The sequence below is a fragment of the Salarias fasciatus genome, chromosome 4, assembly GCF_902148845.1.
Source record: "Salarias fasciatus chromosome 4, fSalaFa1.1, whole genome shotgun sequence".
NCBI lineage: Eukaryota > Metazoa > Chordata > Actinopteri > Blenniiformes > Blenniidae > Salarias > Salarias fasciatus.
Window position 1 is genome coordinate 6,970,805 of NC_043748.1, and position 13,026 is coordinate 6,983,830.

At 44.7% G+C, this 13,026-nt stretch overlaps 1 protein-coding gene across 4 annotated transcripts in view; it reads left to right on the plus strand.

Annotated features, from left to right (window-relative positions):
• Positions 1-13,026, plus strand: part of LOC115387638 (brain-specific angiogenesis inhibitor 1-associated protein 2-like) — a 47,893-nt gene that overhangs the window by 16,923 nt on the left and 17,944 nt on the right. For all 4 annotated transcript variants that reach the window (XM_030090437.1, XM_030090435.1, XM_030090434.1 and 1 more), the window contains exons 4-5: positions 11,397-11,458; positions 12,039-12,110. In XM_030090437.1, the coding sequence (XP_029946297.1) occupies positions 11,397-11,458; positions 12,039-12,110 (134 nt within the window). The remainder of the gene's footprint in view (positions 1-11,396; positions 11,459-12,038; positions 12,111-13,026) is intronic.

Consider the following 13,026-nt stretch of genomic DNA (forward strand, 5'->3'; position numbering starts at 1 on the left):
AAAGTGCAGAGGTCAGTTGAAGAAGGGACACCTGGTCGTCTCGCTCTCTCGCTTCCATGGCGACCTGTGTGTGTATATTTGCTGTCCCCCCACCTCCCGGGGGAAATCAGCTCTTGTTTGGAGAGATTTCCTTTGCGCTGATTGTGCTTTCGACTGCTTGATCTGCGTAGAAGTCGCTGCTGATTTGACGGGGCCTTTGTTGCAGCGGAGCGGGGATCCAGTTTGGGTTTCCTACAGCCCAGCCAACAGGGACCGACATGAAAGTGCTTTTCAGGATGTTTTATTCAGCGAGCTCTCTTTCTCTATCTCTCTCTACCTCTCTATCTCACGATGTCTGTGAGGTTCTCCATTGATCCCAAAGTTTACGACAGGCTTGCTTACAGTGGCGCACCAGACACCCTCAGCTGAACCCCACACACAATTTCCCAGCTGATCTAATCTCTTGTTTTTGCAGTCACGACTGTCTAATTGGGTTGCGTTCTTTCGTGACACATGGTTTAATGTGTGTTTAGGCTTCTGTCTCTTCTGGCTGCATAATTAACAACTGTTCATGACGGAGGTGAGACCACCAAACACGAGAAACGCGTGAAAATGTATCAGAAGTGAAAGATTTCTACCTGAAGTAGAAAAAGAAAACTGGATGTTTTAAATGAGTCATCCTCCCAGTCAAAACACTCATCTTCACTGTCTTTATAGCCTTCTGTTTTTGTCACGTTTTACTCTGAATCTCTTTTAAAATCATGAAAAAAATAACAGCGAAAGCGACTGTCTTTTTTGTGTTTAATGCCTCTCTTCAGTACAATGTACGAGCTAAATCCAATACACGCCTCTGTGATTCCCAAGGGGAGCGCTGGTGTTTTATTTTCCACCCACATGATTGCATGTATCCGTTGTCCCCACCCTCGGGTCGGTGCCACTCCGGTGACCTCCGGTTAAACCGTGTGAGGGGGTAAGGCCCACAGCGCGGAGTTTCCTGCCCGGCACAGAAATATCCTCACGTTTGAGAGAAAAAAGGGAGGAAGCTAGCTAAGCAAAACGCTGCCCGCAGTGTGCCAAATTTGCCGACGCCTACATTATGCATCAGAAATATAGCTTGAAGACTTGGATATTAATTTCATTTAAGATTTTTTTTTTTTTTAATGTCCCTTTTGTAATTAATTTTGTGCTAATTTCTTGACTTCTAAGAAATACTGCCACAAAAGTATTCAAACCAGAGGGGACGGTTACTGAATTCTCATAAGCAACGTGACAGAAATACTAATCTTACCAAACTCTCACATGTTTGTGAAATTTGATTATAAGGTTTATTTTAGTGTTTTTTAAACTGTTTTTGTTTGTTTTTTATGCTGTTACTCTTCTCTTGAACATGTAAACTCGGCACAGAAAGCTCCACAACCCCAGACTGTGATTCTAGATGACTTCCAAGTTTTCCCACTGTGCAGCCGTTCACCGCTGGGATATACGGGCCAAAACATGCAGCGATAGAGTACTGTCAGGCCTCACAGATAGCTTTTCCCCACGTGAACTTAACACCACACACATCAATCAGTTCAGTCTCATGACAGGTCAGTCGCACGCCGTCATGTCAGTGAGTTAAGTACTGAAATCTTGTTAAAATATAAACAGCCCTTTTCTGTTTCTCCCTTCCGGCCAGTCTATATTTGTGCAACGCTCACACTTGATTGTGCAAGTAAGAGTTCAGGTTAATGTTGCGCCTCTTTAAAGCCTGGTAATTCCTCCGAGGCTCGGTAAGAGACGGACTGCAAATGGTCCCACCTACACACCTAAGAGTCGGCAGCTGCTCTCCATCTCCTTCCTTTTCCCCTCCCTCTATTTTCCCATCTTGTCTTACACACACACAGACTCACACACACACACACACACGCACGCACAGAGAGACACTCCTTTAAATCAAGGAGTCAAATTACCTTGTGAAATGACTGCCTCTGTTGCTGTTTTCATTATCCGTGCATCAAAATGCTTCATAGCTCGGCTGCAGCCTTAATTCATTCCTTCACAACACATTATGCTCCCCCAGGAATCCGCCCTTGGGCCGACTCCTTCTGCATGCATGTGGCCGTGCCTTTACATCTTACATGCCTGTGTGAATCCTCTGTATACAAACCGTGTGTCATTTCTATGTTTTTTTTTTTAAAAAAAAGCACGAGTGCTCTTTTAATCCACTTGTGTATATCTCTGCCTAAAGAGACGCTCTCTCTCGCCAGCCCCACTACTCCCACACACTCTCTCCCACATATCCTCCTCTGGTTGGGCTAATCATCGCCTGTCACTTTGCCACCCACACACACACACACACACACACACACACACACACACACACACACACACGCGCACCTGCTATCCCTCCCTCGTTCCCCCCTTTCTCCCAGCTCTCCCTCTGTTTTCTGCCTACCCCCTTCATTTTTCTTCTTTTATCCTTCTTTATGTCGAAGGAGTGAGCACTTATTACTCTAGTGAGATGTGTGGCTTTTCCAACCCTTCTAGGGAAACACAGTGAGAGATATTTACAACAGTCCTTACCGGCCAGCTTGTCTCCATTGTGTTTATGTCCATTTTAAGCTGGAGGCTTGTTATTTATGCCCAGCTCTGTAACCAAGGCAATCTGCATGTTTAGACTTCTCCAGAAGTCCTTTGGTATTTCAATTAGTCATCAACCAAGAGCTTCTTTTATATGTAGCACGAGCCACACAGCGTTAACCAATCAGCCAGCTCTGCTCAGTTCAAAGAAGCCTGTGATTGACTTCAGAGCGAATTAACGGAGTTAAATTGCTGAGCTCAGTGTGAAATCAGCCCGATCATGGTCGGTCTTATCTTAAAATTTTGAGTGCCCAGAGGCAGGATCGGCTCTGGTTCTGCAGGTCGTCCTCTAATCGCAGGGTGACGGGTTCGATCCGCCGCTCCTCGTGTCGATACGTTCGAGTATCCTCAGGCACTTGAATCATGTTGAAGCTTTGTCGATGTGTGACTGCGTGTGTGTCTGACTGAATGTGATTTTAATCTAAAGTGATATGGGGCCTCTAAGATGAAAATGTATAATACAATCTACTTAGCTGTAAAATATCGCATTCACGGTGAAACCACTGACTGATTCTATCACGCTGTTTTCATAATGTATGTGCTTCCAATCCTCTTTACCCACCATGCATCTTGGCTACTAATAAGCAAAGGACTACAGAGATCTCGTGTGCTTTATTTATTTGTCTTAATCTGTCAGTTTGTGTTTTGACTTATGTCATTATTATTATGTTTGTAGGTAAATTCTCCAAACCTTCACAAACCATGAAATGTAAAATCTCCACTAATGCATATTCATTCCTTATGCCCGTACTTTGTAGCATCACTGTGGAGGATTTATGTTTAAGTCAGCAAAAAGGTTGAACTGTATTAACCGTTAAGCCAGGAGATGTTTGAATTTCTAAATGCTTCTGAAATTATTTACTACTTCCATTGTCTGCTGGAATGGTTGTGCTGCTTTTCTTAATTTAATCCTTTTAAAGAAACCGGCCAAGAGGACAGTTTGGTATGCAAATGCTTAGATAAAATTATACTTTATAATTCGTTAACATACAAGTATTTGAGCATTTAACTGACCCAACTGAAGGATAAATCAATGAAAACGTGTTTACTTGCACTATCGTAACTGTCCCGTTTGGAAACAATGCAGCTGCACGACAGAACAGAGCGTCACGCTGAAGGAGAGCTCTGTTTTGGCCGCAGGCCTGTTTATCGCTCTGCACAATGGCCGAGCTGTTCTTGCCCTCAGGTGAAGTGGAATTGAGAGTTTCTGCCTGCCTGGCTGGGTGTGTTCCTCTGTCCCGAAGTTTAACTCGGTGCGTTAACATGCTACATAGCTGCAGCTGAAGCGTGCCGCTGTGTCTGAATCAACTCCACGAGCTTTTGTGCTGCTCGCGGTTTGCAGCCTTCTTTTGTCGGAGCTTTTTTGTTTATCTTTTTCAATTCTGCTCGACGTCTGGATCAGGACGGCACGGAGCTTTCGCACCTGTGCAGCACGCCTCATCCCACAACACATTGTCTATTTGCAATTGGCTTTCCTTCATCCCATTCTCTGCCTGACAATAACATTTGCTCCCTCTCGGCCACTCGACTAATTATTCAGCTGTTCGCTACATGGGCGAAAACATGAAAAACTAACATCTTCGGCTCCCCGGCAAGAACAAATCAAATATCTTTTTTTCTGCCCTCCTGTCAAGCTCTATAAGCTTGCTAATTATCACATTGTAATAACATATCATGTATGATTCAGCAAGTCTTTGTCTTCGGGGAAATTACATGCATTAGAAAAAAAAGACAATATTAAACTGTAGTCAACCAATGGATCGCTGCTGGGAGAGGTACTCCTCCGCACTCATCCCCACACACACAAAAACTCATATTCCTCTCAGTAATTATCTGAGGAAAAAAAGAGGTTCACTCAGGGAAAATTAGGCTGCAAACTGATGTAGCATAATTGTCTTTTTTAGGTTAATGGACCTGGGACACCAGCATTAAATTTCTGCTCATAAATGGACGTTGTCTAAAAGGCTAAATGACGTCTCTGTTAAGATTGAAGGTTTTTCGTTGGCAGAGGAGGTGCTAACGCTGTCATTCCATATTTCAGTGAGCACCCGCAAGTCCGCATACTGTATACAAGCGTCTCTCTCCTCGTCTCTCTCTCCTCTCTGTCTCTCTGTCTTTAGTCTGGCCTACCTCTCTCCTCCTCCAGCACCTGTCCCTGTTTAAATGAGAGCAGAGGAGCTCTTTTCTTAGCTCTGTGCCACCATCCCAGGGGTCCCTGCCTTCTCCTGCTCTATTTCTGAGCCGCGCGCTGCATGATGGGAAGACAGTGGCCCCGACAGTATCCGTCCGCAGACACGCGCGTTGCCCTTCATTTGTGCGTACCAGTGAGCGAGCGAGGGGAATGTTTCCACGCGCGTCAAGAGTATCAAAGCAAGCAAACACATCGCTCGGCCCGCCGGTTTTCGAATTGACAGATGAAACGTCGCTCACGCAGACAATGCCGAGTTTTAGACAATAAAAACTCCAGAGTGGCAGTAGCCCACATGTATGCATATTAGTGGAGACACAAAACACTATGTTGCTAGGCAACGCCGCGGTTCTTGATATTCTCCTCTGGACAGTGACTTACAGCAGTCGGTGAGTTTGTTGTACTCTCTTGTATCGGAAGCTTCCTGCTTCATGAAGACCACAGTCTGTCTCCTTTATTCACTACTCAGTATAACGATGAAGTCTTTCACCCTCCTCGTCCTCAAAGACCACTTTAAAGTTTGCCTGGAGCAGCAGAAATAGTGCGCGGACCTAATTGACTGTTTAATTTCCTTCTTGGATGCAAACGTCAAAGCGGCGCCCGTCAGATGATTTATAAATCAGTATCTAGCCGGTCCCGCTGCGCACCTGCTAGTCACGGAGCATCGTGGGCGTGTTTGAATTGACTCACATAACACTGTGCATTAAATCAGTGATTAAGCAGTTTGTTTATTGTTATTATTTTCCAACTGAGGTAACGCTAATCTTAATCACTGCCCACATTATGACACCATCCATTATTGGATTGGTGGGAATTTTCGTGCTGTCCGCAGGCTGCCAGCTCCAGTCAAAAACCTCGTTTGTCTTCTCGGGCAATAACAGTCTATTTATGTGTTCACTGTATGTATACTTCACAGACTGACAGTGGCTCAATCGAATGAGTGATGCTTTTCTGCGCTGGCTTGTTTGGTGCGGCAGAATGAAACCCGGCACGGATAGCGTGTCATGAAAATGTGACCAAACCAGTCTGTAGACGTTAAGAGTGAGTTTTTTTTTTGGTTTCGTTTAATTGCTGTCATAACTTTGCAATTTGATAATTTTCTGAAGTAATTTGGAGATGGCAGAGGTGACCCCATCTCAGCACTCATGATTCCTAATCATCACAGCTGAGATCCACTCACTGATCTGAGCAGTGAGAGGCATGATAATCGATCATCATGCCGTTCATGGGGCCAGCCTGTTAGGACTGATTCTCAACTTAAAGGCAAACTTTATTTCTTAAACTGCTTTCAGACATGGATGAGCAGCGGTGTCAAACATGTGGCCCATGGATAAAAACCAGCCCGAAAGAGAGTCTATCCTCACCCGCAGGACGACATTTCAAAGATGTAGAGATCTCCTGATGGTGTTCTGACTAAAACACGGTACGGCCCAATGAGATGAGTGATTCCAGCATTGACAGCTAGAAAAACACATGAATGCTACATTTTTGGACATTTCACTGTTAATTTGCACCAGTTAGCATAATAAAAAAATGCCTTCATGTTGGATGTTCACTTTTTTCTGAGCTTGTTTAGGTTGTAGTTGAGGTTCCACCCCTGCAATAGGAGAACAGAGTGATGCAGTGGTCACAACCAGAGAGTCACCAGTTTGACTCGGAGCTTGTGGGTATTTCTGTGTGCAGTTTGCCTGTTCTGTGTCTGTGTTTGCTCTGTGATGAACTGGTGACAACAAGCTGGGATTTGCACCGTGAGCTGCTCAAATTTGGGCAAAACACTGGAGAAAATGTACGTAGCATTAAGTCCAGTTCGGTCTGCATCTTTACTCTGGGAGCTGCATGCACACGCTGACATGATGTTGGCTTTGTGCATTTTTCAGAGCTTTAAATCAAACATGCACTTTTGACACTGTTGCCGGTCTGTCTCCTTCCAGCGATGCATAATCAGGCGCAGACTCACTCTGTGCGTTAAGAGTCCCTGCTTTACTCTGAGCCAACTGTACAGTGCAGTGTCTGAGAGCAGCGCTCGTTTCAGTGTTACTCAGCCTATTCCTCATTTCCATACCTTTCCTCAACGTGACTGTGCTGTTTTATTGTCTCCGTTTGAGTGCAAAGCTCTCTGCATTAGTTTAAGAAACTGCAAAGTAAGGCTGAAAATGTCATGGGTATTAACAGTCTGTTCAGTTACACGATGTATCACTTGTTATTGGTGTATTCCTCAGGGATTTCTCCCGTCTCTCCCTTTCTTGCATCTCTACTTGTTGCTCTCTGTTTGCCTAATTTGCCCTCCAGGAAAATTAGTTTCTCTTTCACGCTGAGCTCTCGTCTCTTTGAACTTCACGCTTCGCGTTTTGTAAAGATTTTGTTAGAAATCGTGGAAGAGACAAAAACGGCCCGTATCGCTGAAAGGACTCCACACCCACCCACCTTCCAAACACACACATACCGTCATCTGTGTGTCTCTGAGCCGCTGTCTGTACCTTTTAATCCTGCCACCGCCACGCTCATCCTACAGATTCTCTACATATTCCTCCTTCAGTCGCGTCTCAACATGTTTTGGGTTTCCAAATCAAAGTGATTCCTATTCATCAGTTATGCCGTCAGGGGCTCGGAAAAAAAAAATAGTGCACTGAGATTTGAAATGTTGTTTTTATGCTGCAGCGATAAAAGTTTCCTTACATTTTTACGCGAGTTAAGGTCACAGCCTCTGGCTTTGTCAGCTTTGTGCAAGTTGTGCCATTAATCTTCGACGGCAGACACGAGCGACTGGCAGCCCCGGTGCCACGCGTGGTTCTGTCTGCCTTCTTTGAAACTATGAAATAAAAGTCCACTGATGATGTTGCAAGTCAAAAAAAAAAAAAAATGGTACCATGAATAAGGTCACTCACATCACTTGATTGCAAGCCGTTTAAGATTTAAAAGCTACATGTGTAAGTAAACAAAAGAACTGGATTTCACGGAGACCTGCTATTTCAGACAAAGCTGTTTTTATGACAGCTTTTCACACTCAGAAAATTTGAGAGTTCTGTGTCTTCACAACAAGTATTCAGTGTGATTTATTAATTGTTACCAAGTTTGACGTTCCACATCAACAATTGTAACACTTAACAAGAATTGCTTCTAGTCTATTTTTTTTTTTTTTGACTGCTATAAAATGCATTGTGTGGCTCAGGACAGAAGAGCAGCAGCTTAAAAACAGGCCGGGATTTTGGCTCGCTGACACCAGATGGTTTGAAAATACTGTATACCTTACAAAGGCCTTCTTAAAATTAATGTCGAGATTACGGTTACGGTCTGGCCCACTTCTCCTTGGCAATCATACATTTCTCCTGTTTAGCCATCATTTTGGCCTAAATGCATGACACCATTGCTGGACAAACTTATTTTAGGCCAGTAGGCTGAGCAGCTGTGACGGCTGAGCTTCTAGTTTTAGAAATGCGTCACATCTACCAGTGGTTCTGTCCTTTGGGAGCGGGAAAGGAGTTCAAACTCAGTTTATCGTCCACTTTCAAACTGATAAACGAGCGTTTGTGTTTATGTGAGTAAGAGAAGGATGAGCTATAAGTATGAGATAAACTGTTTAGACGCCGTGGTTTCACGGGGACTGCATTAACACGTCTGCGCGCAATCCTACACACTCACACGGCCACCCAGAGTCTGAGCTATTATCCGCTTCTCTCGCAGTATCCTGCTGCCCCATTATACTTACCCACTTGTTTGTTTCCCTCGACACTTAGCATGCCAGGCAGACAGGTATTAACATCCGAGTTCAGTCACGCACACCGTGCATGCTCACATGCATTGTGCACACACAGCTGCGTCGTCATACTACACTTTTTACCCCCCGAGAAAGCGTGTGTGTGTGTGTGTATTATAGCTGATATTAAGGGTGGGGATCTTGGAACAGTGTTTTTGCAGCGCAACATTTTGCAGGCAGTGCTCCTCATCTTACACTTTCTCCCATGGCAACGACCCTAGCATTATCCTGCTTCCATGACAACCCTTAGTGAATCCAGTTTGACCTTCAGCAGTGATTCAGTGTCTCTCCATCCACCTCCATTCTCTCTTTCCATCCCTGTCTCTCTGTTCAACATTGCAAACTTCCACTGTATGTTTTCTCTTTTTTTTTCTCTCTCTCTCTCTCTCTCCTGCTCCATAGCCCACATTCTGTTATTCATTTTTTTTTTTTCCTCTCCACCTGTGTGGGTGTATCACGGCTGCTGTTACACAAGCAGTCAATACATCTACACCAGCTGATGTCATACTTCAGGGGACAGTCTGTTCGTATGCACAGAAGTCCCGCAGCCATGCTTCCTTTCTCTGACTCAGTGCTTTAGGCTGGCAGGCGTGTGGCTGCTTGCTGCAGAGCTGCAGGTGCAGATCAACCAGAGCTCACCTCCCAACAAAGGCACTTTTGTTTTCACTCAGGCAGGGACAGAGGCGAGGTTCGAGTGAGCTGGGAAATATCGACGAGGCTAGGACAGTGTATCTACTGCCGTGTGTGTGTGTGTGTTGGAGTGCATGTTTCTGTGGGAACTTGTGAGCTTGTCACCGTCACGATCAACCTGTCATGTCTCTCTTATCTGGTATGCGGATATCCTTGTCGGACTGGCATCTATTACATGGAGCCCTGCAGGTCTGGTCACGCCCGCCGAACATTTTCAGAAAGAAGCGTTTTTAGCGAACGCGACACGCTCAGATTCTCCCCATTATGCCGCTTTATTGATTCTTGATTGAATTCTCTGATGTTAACTGCCCCTGAAGGTTTCAGTCCAATTTTCTCTTAGTGTTGTTCTGTGATATGATATTAAAGTTGCCATGGCAACCATTTGCATCTCCAATGTGTATTCTTTTTTTTTTTTTTTTTCTTCTCGTTTTTTGGCGTCGCTCAGCAGTGAGACTGCAGACGAAAAGATGGGATCGAATTCAGCAGTTTCAGAATTTCTTTACATCCCTGGTTTCTTGTAAACATCCCGTCCTGTCGCCAGATTCCGCGACATGTGTGCATCTGTGTGCATGTGTCTCCAGCACGGTGATAGGCGCTCATTAGTTAATTGATCCAGCTAGTTCAAGCTGCCAGCAGAATGGCAGGTTTTGCTAAGCTCCACGGGCGGTGATCAGGGATGAGTATTTGTAAGCTGCTTAGCAGGCCTGCTGGGAACCGACGGGGATGCACTGGCCCGCTCCTCCACTCTGGGGAGGCGCAAGATCAGTGGGCAGGTTGCAACATGGGAAAAAAAACAGACTGCAGATTTGGCCCTGCTGTAGTCCGGTGGGTTAAAAATCTTTCCTGACGGAGCGTCCTGCGGGGCAGGTGCAGCTAATCATTCCTCAATCTAACCTCATCCGTATTTCACGCTCAGAAAAACACAATCAGGTTTGGAAATGTGTCGCCTGGGAGAGATGCCTTCAGGGTTCATGGCAGGTTCATGTACAACATACGCAGAATGCGGTCAGATTGTTGTCCATTCAGCCTTTTGTGGGATAATAAATCATTTATTGTGCAGCGGATCACGCCAATGAACACACAGGGTAATTATTGTTCACCTATAAACTCTGCTTGCGAAGCGTTTTGAAGGTGGATGACTTGCATTCCTTTAGGTCCGCGCTCAAAATGGGTTTTAGGGTTAATAGTTAGAATTGAGTTGACACACACACTCCTGTGGGAGGTGAGTGACGTGCGTTTTGTCATTGAGCAGAGTAATATTTAAATTTTAACGATGATCCCAGCGATCACATGCCGCACTTTGAATCACATTTGCATCACTCTGTACTCTCTGAATGTCTGATCTCTGCTCGGTAAACGTTAACGTCCCCCTCAGGGGCGCTCAGGGGTTTTTAGATTTTCTCACCAGGGAAATGTGTGTGTGTGTCTTCTTTTCTTTTTTTTTTTTTTGTCTGTACATGTAGCTCTCTCACTGTCTCTCCACCAGGTCTCTATCTGTATGTGTCCTTGGCTCAATGTAGCTCTTTGTGTTCCTTTTCTCGACAATGCACTGCACATTCAGAAGAGGCAGCCTGTAGGTATATGAAACGAAACACTTACCAGCTGCATGAGTCTTCTCTATCCCCCGATCTTGCTGTTTTGTTTTTCCTCCTCCTTTACTTTGTGGAGACTAACCTTTCATTAAGGTGTTTGTTTTCCCTAAAATTTACATTGCCCGGTTTTAGAAGTAATCACCAGAAACGGGCAACATGTTCGATCTCCACAAGACATCAGTACTTACATGGTCCAAGAAACAGAATTTAATTTGAAGCCTGTAGTTTCTTTCTGCTTGTTTTCCCCACTTCATTTTCTTTTTTTTTTGGTATTTGATGCTGCTTCAGTGTTTCTGTTTTCTGTTGTCTTGTACCAAAAACAAACTTCCATCGCGTTCGTCAGTGTCCCAGATACGACTCACTTGTCCTGTACGTTTGTGTGTCTTGTTTCACTGCATGGGCTTTGCATGCTGGGATCTCTGTTGTCTGTTTTATCCGTCTCTTCTTTTGTTCACCTATATTTTCTTTTTTTTTTTTTTTTTTTTCCACTGTTCTCCTCTCTCCCCTTCTGCCTGGGCGGTGCGGTATTGTTCATGTTGTTTACTCTGCGTCTCCCCGTTTCTCTTCTGTGCAGGGGATGTGCTGTTCCAGATGGCTGAGGTCCACAGACAGATCCAAGTGCAGCTCGAGGAGATGGTTGGTATTCTGAGCTCAAAGGGTTTTTAGCTGGGTGGTTTAACGCAGCCGCAATACGCAAGGATATTTCAACAATAGATGAGACGGGACAATAAGTTATCACAGCAACAATATATTTCATTTAGCCTGAGCTGCTCTGGTGCTTTATGCTCCTGAAATGGTTTCCTCAGCGATAATTTGTCCATGAGCTCCTGACTACAGACGAGAGAGGACATTTGAATGAATATAAAGTCTATAAAAATCCAAACTGTGATTGGGGGGGGGGGGAGTGCATAAGCATGATAAAACTTTCTTCTTAGCTCCACCAAGCTAAATTTGACTATTGGCGAAGTATATATTTAATATTTGTCCAGTTTTGGGTTCCGGTTGACTAAATATTGTGTCAGATAGCAGTGAATCAGTATCGCTGGCAGTGGTCTGGAAAACTGAGAGGCTTCACAGGCCACAGACTTTGTTGGTAAATATTTATTCAGTTTGCTGAATGAAGGATGACGGCGGATGTATTCCATTAGTTTATGTGGAAAATCGTTATATCCCGTCAACTGACCTGTCTTTGTCTTTTTTTTTTTTTTTTCCGCAGTTGAAATCCTTCCACAACGAGCTGCTCTCGGAGCTGGAGAAGAAGGTGGAGCTGGATGCTCGTTACTTGACTGTGAGTACCTCTTTTTGTGGCTCGCTCCTCCACCTATCAGAGGAGGCCGGGGCTAATGAGTGGACTCCATATTTTAGCTCACCTCGGGGGTTTATATAACGTGGCATCAAATCAGTGGAGGCTTGATTCGACTGAAAGCAAAACAAAGATGAAAGTGAAGCTGTTTGTCAAGATCTGGCTTTAAATCTATCGAGGAGACAATTAGAGGGAGCGTCTGCGGAAATCGATGCTTTGAAATAACATTTTCATGTCTACTCACTCGTCAAGAGTAGACTGATTATAATAAACCCCGGTTTGTGTATCTGTGTGTGTGTAAGCGTTATGGAGCTGGTCTGCATGTGATATCTTTAGAATGAGTGGGCTGCAGCCGGAGTGTAGAGCAGTACTGCTGCGCCGTGTTTTGGGGGATGGGAGAGTGTTTCCACTATTGTAATATTGGAGGGATCCACGTTTCATGAGCCGTTTCCTCTCCCTCACTCACTCGCTGTTTTGATCTGTATCGTTTAACGGCGTCTCTTTAAAACCGAGGACGTGCTGATGTAAACTGCAATCGTTGACTCCACGCACGTCTTGTAATTTTGCGCCTGCCGTCTGATTCGATATGGGAAAGACTTGCAGACCTCTCATGCGTTTTGCATGATGCATCGTTTGGTGCACCTCCACCTCGGTGTGTCCCTGAGCTTTTAACATCCTTTACTTATTATGAATTTCTTACAGATCTGCCGCAGTGATAATAGCAATCACTTTGCTGCAGTCTGTGAATTAATTATCTGAAATTTTTACTCAGTTCAAAAAGCCTCACAGCTAAGCACGCGGTTAGTTCTCCTGACTGAAGTTTTCCCAGTGGTCCGACTCTGTCTCGCTTTTCTTTCTGTCTCGCTTTTGTTCTCGCGGCGGTTTTACAACTTTTTAGTTG